General features: G+C 34.8%; 1 protein-coding gene across 1 annotated transcript in view; it reads right to left on the bottom strand.

Annotated features, from left to right (window-relative positions):
* Positions 1-707: 707 nt before the first annotated feature.
* The window catches only part of LOC140140048 (uncharacterized), an 83,893-nt gene continuing 67,968 nt past the window's right edge, over positions 708-16,632 (bottom strand). Inside the window, exons 6-8 of the mRNA XM_072161860.1 lie at positions 8,238-8,615; positions 7,644-7,838; positions 708-5,675 (exon numbers count right to left, since the gene is read on the bottom strand). Coding sequence (XP_072017961.1) covers positions 1,906-5,675; positions 7,644-7,838; positions 8,238-8,615 — 4,343 coding nt within the window. The 3' untranslated portion in view covers positions 708-1,905. The remainder of the gene's footprint in view (positions 5,676-7,643; positions 7,839-8,237; positions 8,616-16,632) is intronic.

Raw genomic sequence — 16,632 nt, forward strand, 5'->3', positions numbered from 1 at the left:
TAGCCCTGGGTGCAAATAAATATCAGAATCAGGCAGAAAATATATACAACACTGCCAGCACACGAATACAAATAAGGGCAATGCTGTCAGAAGTAGACAGCTAAATTATATTGAATACCATCAGCGCGATAGTGCAAATAAACATAATACTATCGGAAGTAGGCTGAGATTATACAACACTACCAGCACACGAATATAAATAAATACAATGTTATCAGAGGCAGACAACAAATTATTATATTAATATCGCTATATCATTAAATCGTAAAAACGTAACGCTATTAGAACTGGACAATATAAATAAATAAATATTATAAATAACGCTCAATCAACAATTCTTAAGGGGGTACTACACCCCTGCGATAAATTTGTGACTATTTTTTCATTTTTCTCAAAAAAGAATAACACACTGGTAACAAAAGTTATGTATATTATTGGGGCAAAGAATCCAATTACTACACTGAAATTTCGGTGACTCAAGACAAGCGGTTCAGTATTATATGATATGATATGAGGTACATCCCAGCGGTACCTTAGGCCTATTTCTTATCATAAAAAACGAACCGCTTGTCGTGGGTCACTGATATTCCAGTTTAGTAATTAGATTCCTGCCACTGTGTTATTAGTTTTTGAGAAAAATGCAAAATAGACAAAATTTATCGAGGGTGTAGTACCCCTTAAAGCTATCATAACGGAAATATGCACGGTCTCATAAGCAATCGAGCAAATGGAATTGAATCTTTTCATTATTAGTATCTAGCCATTGAAAATATGACCACTGTGGTATCATTGCGTTTTGTATACATCGAGTAATCAAGCTCGAGTTATACATTACTGTTATTTATATTAGACAGACAAACACCATCGCAAATACCAGGCGGTGATGGAAGCGATATCGCCAATTTTGAGGTCGCCATTGGATTAACACATAATCATGAAATCGTCACAAACAATTTTAAATTTGTTATGTGGTGTCAAAGCAAAATTATCTTACTCTAAAACCGTCGGGGTACGACAAAGTACCCCACTGCAAGTATGTTAATTTTCCATTTGTAATTACTAACCGTGTATTTTGAATGGGGCTGTCAGCCCAGTATCTTCGCCAGCCTCGTACGTCACGTGTTGCGCTTCCTATGCAGCCTGGCAAATACTAAACGTCTAATAGCCACCTATAAGAGGATTTATAATACATTACGTTAAAGTCAAGTCAAATATGCACAACTTTTCTTGAAGTTATATGCATAAGTAGCACAGAAGATTAAATAAGGGGCGTTTTGCGCCTGATGAGTAATCTCTTTACAGATGACAAGATATATCAAACAGTTACCCCACATACCATCAGCTACACATATTCGGCAAGAGGTGAAAAGTGGGATGTTATTGATAATAGATTTTGTGAATATTGGTTTCATAATGCAGCAAATATGTTGCACGACTACAGTATGTTTTATCATATGTAGTTAAAGTGACACTGATATTAGCATTAGTATGTTATAGATATTATCAGCGATATGATGATCGCAACTACTTTTTTGTACACATACATTATATATGCAAATTATCCGAGTCTGAGTATGTCGAGTATTTTGCCAGAAAGTAAGCGGTTTTAATAACTAAGATATTCACTTTACACGCCATAATTATACACATATTATTTCGAAGTTGATCAATGTTTTACCAAGGTCAGATAAGTGAGAATATAACATTAGGGTACAAAATATCAAGTCATTGTCACTTCATGTTGTTCACATAAAACATCCCTAATATACACTCTTAATTGGGCACCTTTCATTAAAGGATACCGTATTATATCATCGTGCAATTGACTTTAATTGTGTTACTGCAATGCTTGTTACTGCAATGATTGCTGATATGAATTTTCTTTCAATCCGGGAAACTAAATTCCTATAGATATTTCCTTGCTGCATTCTGCACTAATTGCACATCTTCGTGGTTCATTTCAATATAGTCATATATTGTGCTCTTTCCTATTGCAGCAAGACAATCCTTAACACGATCACTACACCTATTGCCAAGATAGCTAGCAAAAACCAAGTACTGAAGCTTTGTTAAATGGTGAATGTGTTTGAACAAAGCATCAACAGCATGGTTTCCAAAACATGTTGTAGACCAGAAATCAAGGTGAGTCAGATTGGGCATTAAAACAAACCTCTGTGATAGTTCAATAACACCCTCGTCTGTAATATGTGCATAATGTAAGTTTAATTTACTCAACATGGGACAAAACTGTAGTTCCTGTGCTAGAGGTACTATTGCCATTCCTACATTATTCATTGACACATTCAGTTCTTGCAGGTTGGATACCTTGTGAAGAAATTCACTCAGTATTTTAATATGTTCTTTCTGCAGCTGAGTATAACGTAAATTCAAGCTGGTCAATTTGGTGCAATACTGCAGTTGCTGTGCTAGAGACTCTATTGCCAATCCAACAATATTCTCAGACACATTCAGTTCTTGCAGGTTGGTTACCTTGGGAAGAAACTCATTCAGTATTTTAATATGTTCTTTCTGCAGCTGAGTATAATGTAAATTCAAGCTGGTTAATTTGGTGCAATACTGCAGTTGCTGAGCTAGAGACTCTATTGCCATTCCAACGGTATTTTTGGACACATTCAGTTCTTGCAGGTTGGATATCTTGTGAAGAAATTCACTCAGTATTGTAATATGTTCTTCCTTCAGCTGGGTATCAGATAAATTCAAGCTTGTTAATTTAGCGCAGTGCTGCAGTTGCTGTGCTAGGCACTCTATTGCCATTCCAACAGTATTCGCAGACACATTCAGGTTTTGCAGGTTGGATACCTTGGGAAGAAATTCACTCAGTATTTTAATATGTTCTTCCTCCAGCCGAGCATTAGATAAATTCAAGCTAGTTAATTTAGTACAATACTGCAGTTGCTTCGCTAGAGGTCCTATTGCCATTCCTACATTATTCTGTGACAAATTCAACATTTGCAGGTTAGATGCTTTGGAAAGGTATTCACTCAATGTTTTGATGTGTTCTTTTCTCAGATTATTCGCACATGCAATTACCTGTATGCGAGAATTAATAATTTGAGTAAAAAACGCGCTTGCTATTGACTTTGATAGGGAAAATCGTCCCACTTTCAATGTATACATCATCGGTTCAGTCATATCCTTGTTGTAGTGGACATCGTTGCTGTTACAATCAGCAATGTATTCTATTGACAAGTATTCAATGAGGTTATCGTTTATTTCATCTACAGGCGAATCCATATCATCCAGAGTTATTGAGATGTCCTTTAGGACAAACAATCTGAGATTGGTCGAGCCGGACAATAGTTTATTCATATTAAAAACGGCAAAACTAACCTTTTCTAACCTAATATGTGTATAATTACACCTGTGTGTGAAACTGAATAAGTGATGCAGCGGGACATTGACGTTAAGTCTGATGTCACATATAATTTGTATTTCAAACTTTGATAGTTTGTAAAGCAGTTTACCGAGTTTATCAGTCAACATTACTCCAACTTGATCAATGTGGTCAAATTCTGAAACTGTAATATTTACGTCCTGAACATCTGATATATATGTTAGCATATCAGAAATAAAACACGCAGATAAATGTGGATTAACAAAGCTAATCGACTTGACTGCTGACTGTATTGGGTCTCCTAAGTCAGAATTTCCATTGTTGTCAACTTCTGAAAACTCAAACTTTACGTCCACAACATTGGCCATACATCTTAGTATTTCAGCAGTAAAAGATGCAGATAAATGTGGGTTCACAAAGTTGATCGACTTAACCGCTGACTGTATTGGATCACCCAAGTCAGATTTGGTATTGTTGTCAACTTCTATAATCTTAAATGTCACGTACGAGACAATTGACATACATCTTAGTGTATCACCAACAACAACTGGTGATAAATGTGGATTATCAAAGCTAATAGATTTCACTGTTGATAGTATTGATAATCCTAATTCAGACCTAACAAAATTGTGAAATATTGATATTGCTTTAGGATATTTATTAGCTACAGCTATTGTGAATCCATCATCAGGAAATATTAATTTGAATGTTTGAGTCAGTGAAGACTTCAATACACCACTCGTGTGCCTATTTACAATTTCGCAATCTTTCCTCGGTGGGTCCATTGAACACTCTGTCCTACTGATGGATTTGTCTTGGCACTGCTGACTGACAGATGATTTTGGATTAAAACTGTCAACATTTGAATCACAATCACTAGTGGTCTTGTCATTTTCATACAACAAGGTCAATATGTTTACTACATTCTTCTTGCCATCGTCGGGTTTGTTATAGCCTACGCAAATGTCTTTTGGATGAGAGTGACGTCGATAAAGAGATATTGCATGTTGTATGATAGAACTTACCCCGCCTCTTTTGACTAATCCACAACAAAATTTCGCAAATTCAAAGTTGCCCATTAAAACGGTCCATGGTTTCAATCGACTCAGAATCTGACTGAACTTATCGGTATCTGTGGTATACAAACTAGCCCAGTACTTTGCTGCACAGAATTCTTGAAAGGATTTATGAAGAAATGTTACGGTACTGTGCCTACTTAACCTAGATCTTAAGCGTTCTCTGCTAAGTAGACCTGTTTCACACCCCAACTGAAACGAATTACCAAAGTCGTTATCAGTAAATACAAGCTTTTCCTGCTTGATATTATTTTCTGAACATAAGCCATCCAAGGCAACCTGACCTATTCCTAAAATAAATTGTCCGAACTCGCCATCGATGATGTTTCTGAAATCCACAGTTTTACACCACCTTTTGCAATATTTCCTCCATAAAAAGAGAACAAATTCTTGGTACAATTCTGTTTGAGTGTCTGGTAATCTTTTCTCATCTTCCCAAAGTAGACACATCAACATTAAGATTACTGGTATCTTTGACAAAAAGATTAGTCTTTCAGATTCTTCAATTTTTTCTTTGAGCGCTCTGACTTCCCCTATGTTACCACTGAAGAATCTTTTCATATACAATTCCACATTTTTGCGGGAAAATCCTAGCACATCTACTAATACGTAGCTTGATTGATGATTTTGCAAATCCTTGTGAGGTCGAGTTGACAAGATTGTGTAACAATCCCGGAAAGATTTGAAAATGAGAATTTCTTGCAAGCTCCCAACTGGGTTAGAAAGATCACTGGCCGAATACTCATCGAAGCCATCCAGTAGAAGAAGGATTGACTGCGGATGGGATTCAATATATTCTTCCAGACCATCTTTGGACACTTTTGTGTTGCTTTCAAAGATTTGCTCGAACAATTCATCAATCAAGCTAATATTTCTAACTTCACGTAAACTTAATATGAATAACAATTCAAAGTTGGAGAGTGGAGAGCCATTCTTTTGTTCTGCCCAAGTGTAGGCCAATTTGGCTAACAAAGTTGACTTTCCACTGCCAGCTACTCCCTTAAGTAGTATCCGTGTTTCTGGTTCGCCATGTGAAGATTTGATACACACAAGAGCTTCGTTATTTGACAGCGATGTTGTTCCTTTTCCAGACCTATTTTGCAACTTCAAAGTGACATAAATGTCGTTCATATCTCTTGACTCGTCACACCATGGCAACAATTGCACTCTTCTCATTTCATGGCGGTAGTATGTGACCAACTCTGTCTTGCACTCTGCCAAGTTGAATACTGGTGATGTATACACTGTAGGTAATGAGAAAACAAACGAAACATTTAGCACTAGAATTGCATGTTTTATAAGTAAGAAAGCAAGAAAAGCAAATGTAAGATAAATCGGACAAAATATTATCGCAAGTTCACTTTGAAAAAACATTCGGCATCAGAACCAAAACATATAATAATCTGTAATCCTTCTCGAAAATACGCTAATGTTTTGCATTTGGAGCAATCTTCATTGATATCAATAATTAGTTATTTAAATCTTTGCAAGTTCAAATATTAGAAAAAGTTCTGACGTCGCACCAGGAAATGAATACCTAACTTTTTATTCATAGTAATTTACTCATGATAACTGATATTTTATCACGAAGCATACGATATTTCATACTAAATGAAACGTGGGGACTACAGGGTGCATCAAAATGATTAGTACCGACGACTTCTCATTATTGCAGGATTTTTTCTACAATTTTTGTACCAATTTGGGGTTAATTGTTTTAATATTTGAAATTATAATAGTTTTATATTCTCTAAGAATTTTAGATCATTAAGATAGCACATTCCATTCAGAAGTTACATGATTCTAAAGAAAAGTAGGTGTTTTTACACGTTTCATCGCAACGGTGGATCAGTAGCGCACCATTTTCAAAGCTCTATTTTACTACAAACACCTTTTAAGTGAAAATGATATGTTGAACATTTTGGACATGTTTTATTTTTTCCTTGCCTATTTCTTCATTCATAATGGTATATATGATCTAATCAATATTTATTGGTTAAGAGTAATGCCTTTTAGGACGGTAATATAAATTGTAGTATAAGATGCATTGAGATTACTAAGTAGATGGTGTGGCAGAATGGTTATAGACTATAGACAGTGTTAGGTTAGACCTGGTAAGAGTTAATGGCTCCACAGTATTCCACACTTCAGCGTGGTTTACACGAAGCATTGGAGAAGTGCAGGGAAGATTTAGAACACAGTTTCCGAGAGCAAGGAGTATCCCATGCAAATTGCTATAACTTACAATGTTTCAAAATTTGATATGGGCAGTTACAGAATGGGCCCATCCCAGGTGTTAAGTTCATTCAAGATGGGGCTTCACCTCACACTGCCATAGTCGTAAGGCAGGAACTTCAAGAACTATCTTTCTAAAAGTACGTGTAAATCAATTTTATGTTATATAGACTGAAATGAGATATTGATTGAGAGCATGTACGCAATAACTAGTTCAAGCAGTGAACCTATTCATCTTGTGTTGTGTAAGTAAAACTATGATTATGACAATCTTTGTTTAATGACAATAGCTTCTAGATGCATCAACCTATTATCGTCAGATTATTAGATCAATAAGTTAACATATGCCCCTTTCTATTTATAGTACAAAAACTATATTAATAAGCAATTTTTTATTTTTTATATATTTTTGAAAATGTCACATATCCCGGTACCAATCATTTTGATACACCCTGTATTAAATACCGGATATTTGGGTTATACCAATGTGAACTATTTTTTATTCATCTATTTGTCAAGTTTTATGGCGTCATCAAATCATTACAATCTTTGACAAAAATGGCAACAGAACTGGCATCCAGAGTTCTGTCATTCCTACTTTCTTATTAATAACTAACAGGAAATGTTTTTAAAAAGACACTTGCGATAGGATAACAAAAAATAGAGCCTTACATGAGACATGCATAGGAGATGTAAAGTTTAAACTTTATCCAACACAACTGAGCTTGTTCCAACTCATGTTTCGAGCACAAAATATAGATCAATATAGATCGACAGAGAAAGAAATTCCTCTAAGCCTCCTCTATTTAGTGAAATATTCTCAAAGTAACACTGTTCTAGTCACCTCAACACACTCCAAATAAAAATATAAGCCCAATTTAATATTGCAATTAAAATCAATTCCGCCAGTGCTGGATGTAATCTAAGCAATTTAGAGATGCACCTGTTTTATATACAAAAAATATTGATTATTTCACCTTGTTGCCGTGATGAAGTTGTAGGTGATGTCTCTACTCGAGAAGACGATAATGATTGTGACTGATGAGTATGCTGAGCAGGGATCGTCTGAGGTGAGTTCTGACGAAAACCTTGTGAACCCGGTCCACGTGTTGGTGGTATAACATGTGCTTGCTGTTGCAATGTTGTGTTTCTTCCTAACGGGTGATGGTAACCTAAGAACAGAAGGGAAGTGAAAGGGTGTCGAGTAAGTGAGAGATCCATAGAGAGAATGGGAAAGAAGCAGAAGTTCTCTGCATTAACGAGTAAGTGGTCAGGGACTCACTAGGGATTCAACATTTACTTTTTCCGCTTTGCTGTGCCATCATTGTCACGCTTAAGCAAGAAGTTATCAACATTTTAAAGAAACGTCAATATAACATGTAGACATGTGCACACCATTATTCCTCTCAATCTGTCTACCCCAGGAGCATTGGACAATGTGGCAAAGAAAAAGACTCCTACAATACAACTTCTTATCATACTGAATATACATTTTCCAGTATACAGCCAATTTAACAAAACCATGTTACATGATTTAGCTATTTATTAAAAACCAAACAATCGTGACTTACAAGATGATGATGCATGTGCCCCAAGTTGCTCTTCGGGAACCTGGCGTACTGGTGGATAATCAGACTCTACGCGATGAGATACATTTGACAGATCAAACGATGAAGAAGATTGTACGGGATATGAAGGAACTCCTTCACCTGTAACGTGACGTGCTTGATGATGAAATTGAGGCATTGGTTGTTGTAATCCCTTTGCACAACCTGTTGATATTTGTCTATTTTGAAATGAGGATTGAGGGGAGGAGTAATTGTGAGAATGTAATTGCGAGGTATGATGTATCTGTGGTAAGTGAGGGGCTGGTTGTGGTGGTTGGTTTGGCTGCAAATGACGATGAGGTCCTGAGTAGGCTTGGTTAATGATCCATGTTGATTGTGGATCTGGAAAGAAGTACATTTTAATCACATTAATTATATTTCATGGCTTGACATTGAAAAGAAAATATCCAAATGATACACAACTCAAATCTTTTAAACATTATTTATCTTATAGAAAGTGTAAGGTTAGCAACTATTTTAAACTGTTGCGATTTGGTAGTTCACAGCATCTTGCAAATAGCTTTGGTAAAAATTGCATTGATTATTTCATAGCGAGTGTGTAGAAGATTCAAATATCACAGATATACTTGTTTATCTCCTGTGGTTCTTGAGTTACATGTATGTTGTAAAGAGGGCTGAAACAACAATACTTTTACGTACATAACTCATTAACAACAATAAATGAAGCAAGTTTTCAAAGTATATGATTTGTAGAATGAACTTTTGCAAAACATCAAAGTGTTATTTTTATTAATATATTGATTTAGATGATGAAAATCAACAATACCTACACTACCCTTAAGGAGAGCATGGAAACCACAAATGGTTCAGTGATAACATTGGATTAGAGATTCAAATATTCTGAAAGTTTATCTACACTGGCAATGGCTATTGCAAGGCTCATCAATTAGTACCAAAGTAAATATGAAGCTCATGACAGACATACTACAACAATATTTCAAATAAAAATTCATCATTTGGAAGGGCTTTAAAGAAGTTTAATTTAGCTCCATTATTAGTCTTAGTGTAGACTTGTGCCAGATTATATTCACTTACCAGATGACGGGGTTGTTGAATAGTAGTCTATATCAGGTCCCTGATGCATGCGTTGTGAGGTACGGAATGTTGATGTCTGGGCAATTGAGGGCATTAGTTCACTCGAACTGAAATGTGTTCGTGGGAAATCAGCTACTGGTTGCTGGAATCCTGTCGTATATGACGTAGTTGATAGCTGGGTGTTTGGTAAAAATGAGGATTGTCCGATAGGATGAATCTGGTGTGTATGGAAATATTGGCTTGTGTGTGGTACCAAAGGGTGTTGATATCTAGGGTATCTAGAGGTGGTGGGTGTCGTCGCTGTGTTTCTTGCAATTGATGAATGATAATCTGGAAAAAAATAAATTAATTAAAAACATTAATTTTCATTATTTTCATTATTTCAATCCACATACATTGTACTTGACTGTATAAAGAAACCGGAATTCAGAAAGCACAATCACTTTTTTACATAATTAGTCTCTAGTCTATCTGGGTAGAAAGTCGAATCACCATGACTGTATTGTTAGTAGCTGGTTCACGGTGATCGTCTAGGGGCATATGATTGGCGTTGAATTCCTTCAAAAGCTTTAACATTGTACATCTTGAAGTCCTTTTCAGTGATCCCAGCGCAAGTTTTAAAAAAAAAATCACAGATTCATGTAAATGCCTTATTTTGTCTTAAATACACGGCTTTCGGCTGAACCACTAGCAGGTTATGTTAGCACATCAGTGACAATGACAAAGCTACCAAAATCTGAATTTTGATAATTTTTACAATCGTCCAGATCGGCAAATCACTGAATAGGCTTTTAAAATGTTTTAATCTAAATGCAGATCAGATGAGTCTAAAAGAATTCTAAATGAAGGAATTATTACTAACTAGGGTCCTCTTTTCGGTTAAATGAAATTGAAGAACTTACTCGTGTATTCATTGGTAAAATCAACTTGACGTCCATAGTACGAGCTTGTATTACTATTAGACGGCACTTGTTGCGTGGGACATACTGGATATGGTGCTCTGGATGGTATAAGATGGCCGGAGGTTCCCGGGTGAGGGTATAATAAGTCTCGTTGAGGTATATCTCCTGATAGTGACGCATTTTGGTTTCCAAACTCTGACAAAAATATAATAAAGGGGTGATATTTATAATGAGAACAAAATTAGGATCTGACAGTGCACATGCATAATAGAAATGTTTGCTGTAACTCAATGAATCTACATACCAATTCGAAGTGACGCGTGAAGGCGAAAATAGGGCGCATTACGATATAATAATAATGAGAATGCAAGAACACTAAATAGGTGATTACAACACATTCTGTTATAGATTTTACTTTGCACATCACACACGTCGTCGTTTAATAGCCCATGTGTTTACTGACGTGTGTTTTGGCTACATACTTTAACAGAAACATTACAACAGCGTGGTAATTCATTCATTTTACAGAACTGAAACCTATTTTGGTAACTTGGTATAAATGAATTACATTAAGGTTATTAATTATTTTAAACTGTTGTGATTTGGTAGTTCACAGTATCTTATGAATGGTAGTGAGCTTTGGCAAAAACTGCATTGCTCAATTCATAGCGAGCGTGCAGAAGAATTAAAATATCACAGATATACTTTTATAGGTGCTGCGGTTCTTGAGTTACGTTGTAAAGAGGGCTGAAACAACAACACTTTTGTAAAAATAAATTAAGCAAGTTTGCAAAGTATACGATTTGTAGAATGAACTTTTGCAAAACATCAAGGTGTTAAATTTCAATAATATATTGATCTAGATAATGGAAAATCGATTGTTAGGTTGCTTCGACCAACAATACCTCGTCTACCCTTAAAAGGTGTGTTCCTTCATTTTACTCATTTATTTTCACAATACAGCACATTTTACACAGTTAATTTAATCGTAAAGGTGTGTACCTGAAGGACAGGAAGTCCATTTTCTCACTAGCATCTCTTTGGCTTCGATTAAGCTGCACTCTATCAAGGCATTAATAATTGCCTTTCTCGTAGCTTTCTCTCCGTTGGATTGTCGCCAGAAATGTAAAACTTGAATTGACTGTAGTTGAAAATCTCTGGTGTCTGCTCTCCGCTCTGCATTCTCAACATCCAAAGGTTTTAGACCAAGTCGATGGAAGAGGTGATGTAGGTGGTCATTTCAAGTTGCGCTTTATATACCACATCATGTATGTCACAGTCAGACACCTTGATAACCATACCTAAAGAAAAGAAAGGCTTATTTGTATGGTGAATGTGTATAGTGGCGTTTTTGAATGTTTAACTTGTTGCCACCCATTCTCATGAATAATTATGCTCTTTGACACCCTTAGAAATGTCGTTCATATCGCACGAAATGTCTTTCAACATATGTTATAAAATATTCAAAAGAATTACATTCTGTCTATTTAATCGTTTTGATGTTTTACTGATTAATTACCAATTACCAATATAAAAATGGTTTTAATTGTTGGAAACTGGCATTTTTTGGACAATTTTTAAGCGATTGACTGTTTTTTTGCCCTCCTGGTAACACGTATTAGTCCATATCACTTTTATGATATGCCAATGTTGCCAGGTCATGAATTAGGGTTAAAAGATCCAGGATTGTTTGAAAAAAAATCTATAATATTTAACCATGGAGGTATATAAATAAATGGAGAATGATCCAGCCAAGCCTCTTTTGTACTACGTTGGTTATGACCAATTATTGTTGAATAGGCAATTTCAGGTTTATATTGATTATGCTAAGCTGATTACATTGTGAAGTCTGTTTCACTGGCCATTGATTTCAATGGGGTAAAATGAAGTTTTTACTTATTGGAAAGTGCTCATGTTTCATAAAATTTTGATATCAAAATCCCATTTTCGCTAAAAATTAAATTGCATCAAGAAATCAGTCTTTTTGAAAAAAGAAACACCTTATCTGTTGTCATCTTGTGACTCCCTACATTTTGGTCATGAAAAATTGAATTATGACTTTTTTCCAAAAAGTTATGACCCCCCGTATATTTGCAACCCCTCCCTCCAAAGAAAATGATAGCCTCCTAATAATATTAATAATCATTTAGGCCTAAATACTGATAATTATTTATTATACAATGAGAAGTTTAATGATGATGATTTAGGCGGCCTATACGATTTCATGACAATACAGAATTAAAAGTTTAAAAACAATAACATGTCATCCGTCATGGCACTCAATCAATTTGACCCGAAGCTTCAACCAAAATCACGGTTATCATACACGAAACTATGAGAAACTGTTTAAACAAAGTATGTAGGGCCTATACATTCCGTATATCAATTTCTCTCTAGAAAAGATTGTCTGATCATCACTTTTGCTTGAATTCCGAAGTACTTCCGGTAAATTTTGCTCGCTCGTAACTCAAATGGCCCAAATTGGCCCAACATAATTTTTTCACAATCGGAAGGTAAAAACGTCTTGTTTTCATTTGCACTATATTTTAACTCCCTCAGACCCCCTTAAAAGCTTAATATATGAACATGAAAACTAAGTATATTTGTCAAGTTACGGCACAACTAGTGTAGAAAACAGTTTCATAACTTGAGAACAGAACATCCGAATTTCTTCGGGTTTTCGCACGATCATACATTGAAACTATAAGCTATCAAAACTGGTGACTTTGAACTAGCTGATTGACTAGCTGACGTCATTATACAGTCTCTTTTACAAGGCTTCCGGTACGGGTCAATGTAGGGTCAATTCCTATGAGGAAATTTTGGGAGTGACAATCAATGAACCATGGTAGAGGCTCATAACCATCGTGGAGATCAATAGCTTGGCTGAAGTGGCTGGTCAATTGAAGTTTGGTGACTCATTGAATAGAGGTAACGGGATAATCTCCACTTAGGAGATTAACATTCTGGCGATCATTCTCCATTTATTTATATACCTCCATGATTTAACAGGGTAGTTTTCGATCATGGTTTATCAGGAAATGTAGATTTACGCACGATTGCGCTGGATTTTTGGTTTGTTTGGTTTTTTCCCACGCCACATCTATGAAACATATCATGCGCCAAAAGCCGAGTTATAAAGCTACGACTACGAGACAACACGTTTGCGTAATTAAATTCTTTATTTTGGTCACATTAGCCTGCATAATTATTGTCAATAATCAAATGACATCTTACCCAGATCCAGTTTTCTTCTTTTTGTTTTATCATCTTCTACTTCCTCATCTGATCCTGTTCTACTCGACGTTGCCATGGCTCAGTTTAGTTTTTAGGGGTTGCCAGGTGGAGGAAGTTGGCTGAAATAGGCATTATTTAAAAGGTTTAATTTACCGTTACAAAATGTTTTCAAAAAATCAGAAGCGGAATTAAGCTATTTATAACTTTGTTTTAACATAATTCTAAAGCATTTACTATGTAACCTTCTGTAATATTTTCATTTTTCATTGGATTCGGTTTGGAAAACAGTAACTATCATGTAATAATACAGTAATTTAACCAATTCCATGTTTCTCTACAAAACTGTCAGTCCCGAAGAAATCAAAAATCTTTTTCGGTGAGTAATATTTAGGTTTTAATTCAGTGAGCAATTTAAAAATCAATGAGTGATAATTGGGTTTTATACAAATTCATAAAGGAAATCGGAAGATGTGAGCCAATATTAATGAATGGTATAGACACTTTTCTTTTCATGTTTTTTTTTTTTTTTTTTACCCAAGAACAATAATTCGGTTTTTTTTGCCACTTTCGTCGTAGAAATCAGTGTAACAAATTTTTTTGGTAATTACTGAATTGATAATATTTTTCATTATACAGAATGAATTTATATATTTGAAAAAACTTTCTTTAAAAATATTTTTTAAAGCTTATTTAATAAACAATTGTAAGATATTCCTGAAATTAATAGCTTCTTTACTTGCATTTAATTTTTCGGAAATGTGTAAAATGTACAACTTCCATAGTAATATTATTATTAGTTACCAACCTTTCTCTGAAAGGTTAATGGTTATCGGTTCATTGATTTTGAAAAGGAGACCATTATTCGAAGTTCGTCGATTATTCCATGAGTGCACATCGTGACCTTTGGTTTCAACACCCGTGAACCGAATCTTACGAATTCATTTAACATAAAATATGTATTACATGCACGCAAGGTAGAAATATAAATAAAGTACAACATTTATGTATGCACCTTTTGCATTTCCTTTAAATTTTGAGACGTGACAGCAAATCCTGTTTGTTTAATAACTGCTAATCCTAGTTGGGATTTATCCCTTATGACAATCTTAGGTCGGTAAAATTAATTTAGATTAATGATCTGAACAAGTGATCACATACATTTAACATCACTGAAATAAAGGAAATACTAAGAGATCTGCAGGAATTGCTATTTTTGAATGATTTATTAAACCTGTTACGCAAGCTTACCACTATTATAATACCGCTTGTTTTAATCTTAATTTTGGATTTATAGTTTTATATTAAATTTAGACACTAATCTTAGACTAAGCAAAAAAAAAATCAACATGGGGTTGTTTTTTATAAGGATGATTTAAGATTATTAATCTAATTCTGATATGTTTACTTTTAATCTATTGGATCAAGAATATGTACTCTGACTTTGGATTTGTCCCTCATAACATTCTTAAACCTGATGTCGGTTAAAGTCATATTATAACATTTGCTGAGGAAAACGCCCTCAAATTCATTTTATATTCTGGTCATACTGCAGTTACTGTCCGTTTTCCTATACACAATACACAGTGCTCTTTCCCATTGACGCGTGACCTTTACAAATAGCCCTACGTTAACAGTATGGGGATATGACTAGTTAACGTCGCTGTGTGAAAAATAACCGGCCAATATTAAAAGTACTCTTCTAAAGTTCTAGAAAATATAGTTTTTTAACATGTCCTAAATTTTTAGCTAATTTAGATGTTTGGAAATATTCGTACTTTGGTGTTTTAGTTAATGTTATAGGTAATAGTACATTGCCTAGTTAACGTCGCTGTGTGAAAAATAACCGGCCAATATTAAAAAGTACTCTTCTAAAATTCTAGACAATATAGTTTTGTAACATGTCCTAAATTTTTAGCAAATTTAGATGTTTGGAAATACTCGTACTTTGGTGTTTTAGGAAGGATATGTAAACGACAGATAACACCAAAAATATGAAGAAATTATTTCTAAACCGTGTTAAGTCAAAAATCATTATGTTGCTCATTTTCAAGAATGCTGGTTTACAAAAAGCACGACATTGTCTGATTTCGTGAACAAAGCCACACATAACATTGTTTCCTTTCGTTTCCTTTATAATCGGTTACCCAACTGAAGCTATGAATACCATCTTTATTGCGATATCGCACATGAAAACAGTCACTTGTGCACAACCAGAGAAGATCCGATTTAATCAGTTGAGCTGTTTCAATGAGTGTTATCTTGGTTTAATAGCTTTTAATGGGGTTAAGTCCTGCAAAGGTCGAGATGAATTCTACTGTAGACATGACTGCATCATGTTTTTACACAATTGTAATGTATGCCCTACTTCATTCAATAAAGATACTCTGCAAAAATCAAGACTTTAGGTGCTGTAGTTTTGTCAAAATCCGAGATTTTGAATAAAACGCAGGAACCGTCGTTTTATTATTACGATGGAAATATTAGTCGAACACGTATGCACAGTACGTACACGGCGTCCGGGACACACACACACCCCCCCCCCACACACACCCAGAGGATAGTACCGTATTACAATCGCGGGAGTAACATGCATTGGCGCTAGTAGTAAATTCCAATTTTCTATGCTTTACCTCACTTGTTCAGCTCAAAATTAAAAGGGGACATATCTGACAGTAAAAGCTAACATTTTATGGAAAATAAATACTAATCTATTTTTACAGAAATGTTATAATATGACTTTAACTTTTTAGTTCAGGAATTTTGAGAGTGAGCAATATCATGAATATAATAAACGCAAACAAGAATAAAAGAAATAAACGATCTGAATAAGGAGACTTTGTGGAACTTCCTATTTTGTTACTGCCGGGACATTTCACTTAAATTCTTTTCTATATATCCGAACATTATTTGGAGCTTTAATAATTATGTTATACATGCAGTAACTTCCTCATTTATATAACAGGATCTTATTCAAATAATTAATTATTTATCATCAATATTACTCTAGTCTTGCATATTTCATTATCACCAAAGAGCCAGAAGACTTTGACAGAATGGAAAAACCCTCATCCACTGAATAATTTCCTTTATTTAAATTACAACATGTCACATGATGGGCGCCATGTTGTTTTATAAACTTTTGTCTGGAAGGAAGTAAATTCATA

This window comes from Amphiura filiformis, chromosome 18, assembly GCF_039555335.1.
Source record: "Amphiura filiformis chromosome 18, Afil_fr2py, whole genome shotgun sequence".
NCBI classification, from domain to species: Eukaryota; Metazoa; Echinodermata; class Ophiuroidea; order Amphilepidida; family Amphiuridae; genus Amphiura; species Amphiura filiformis.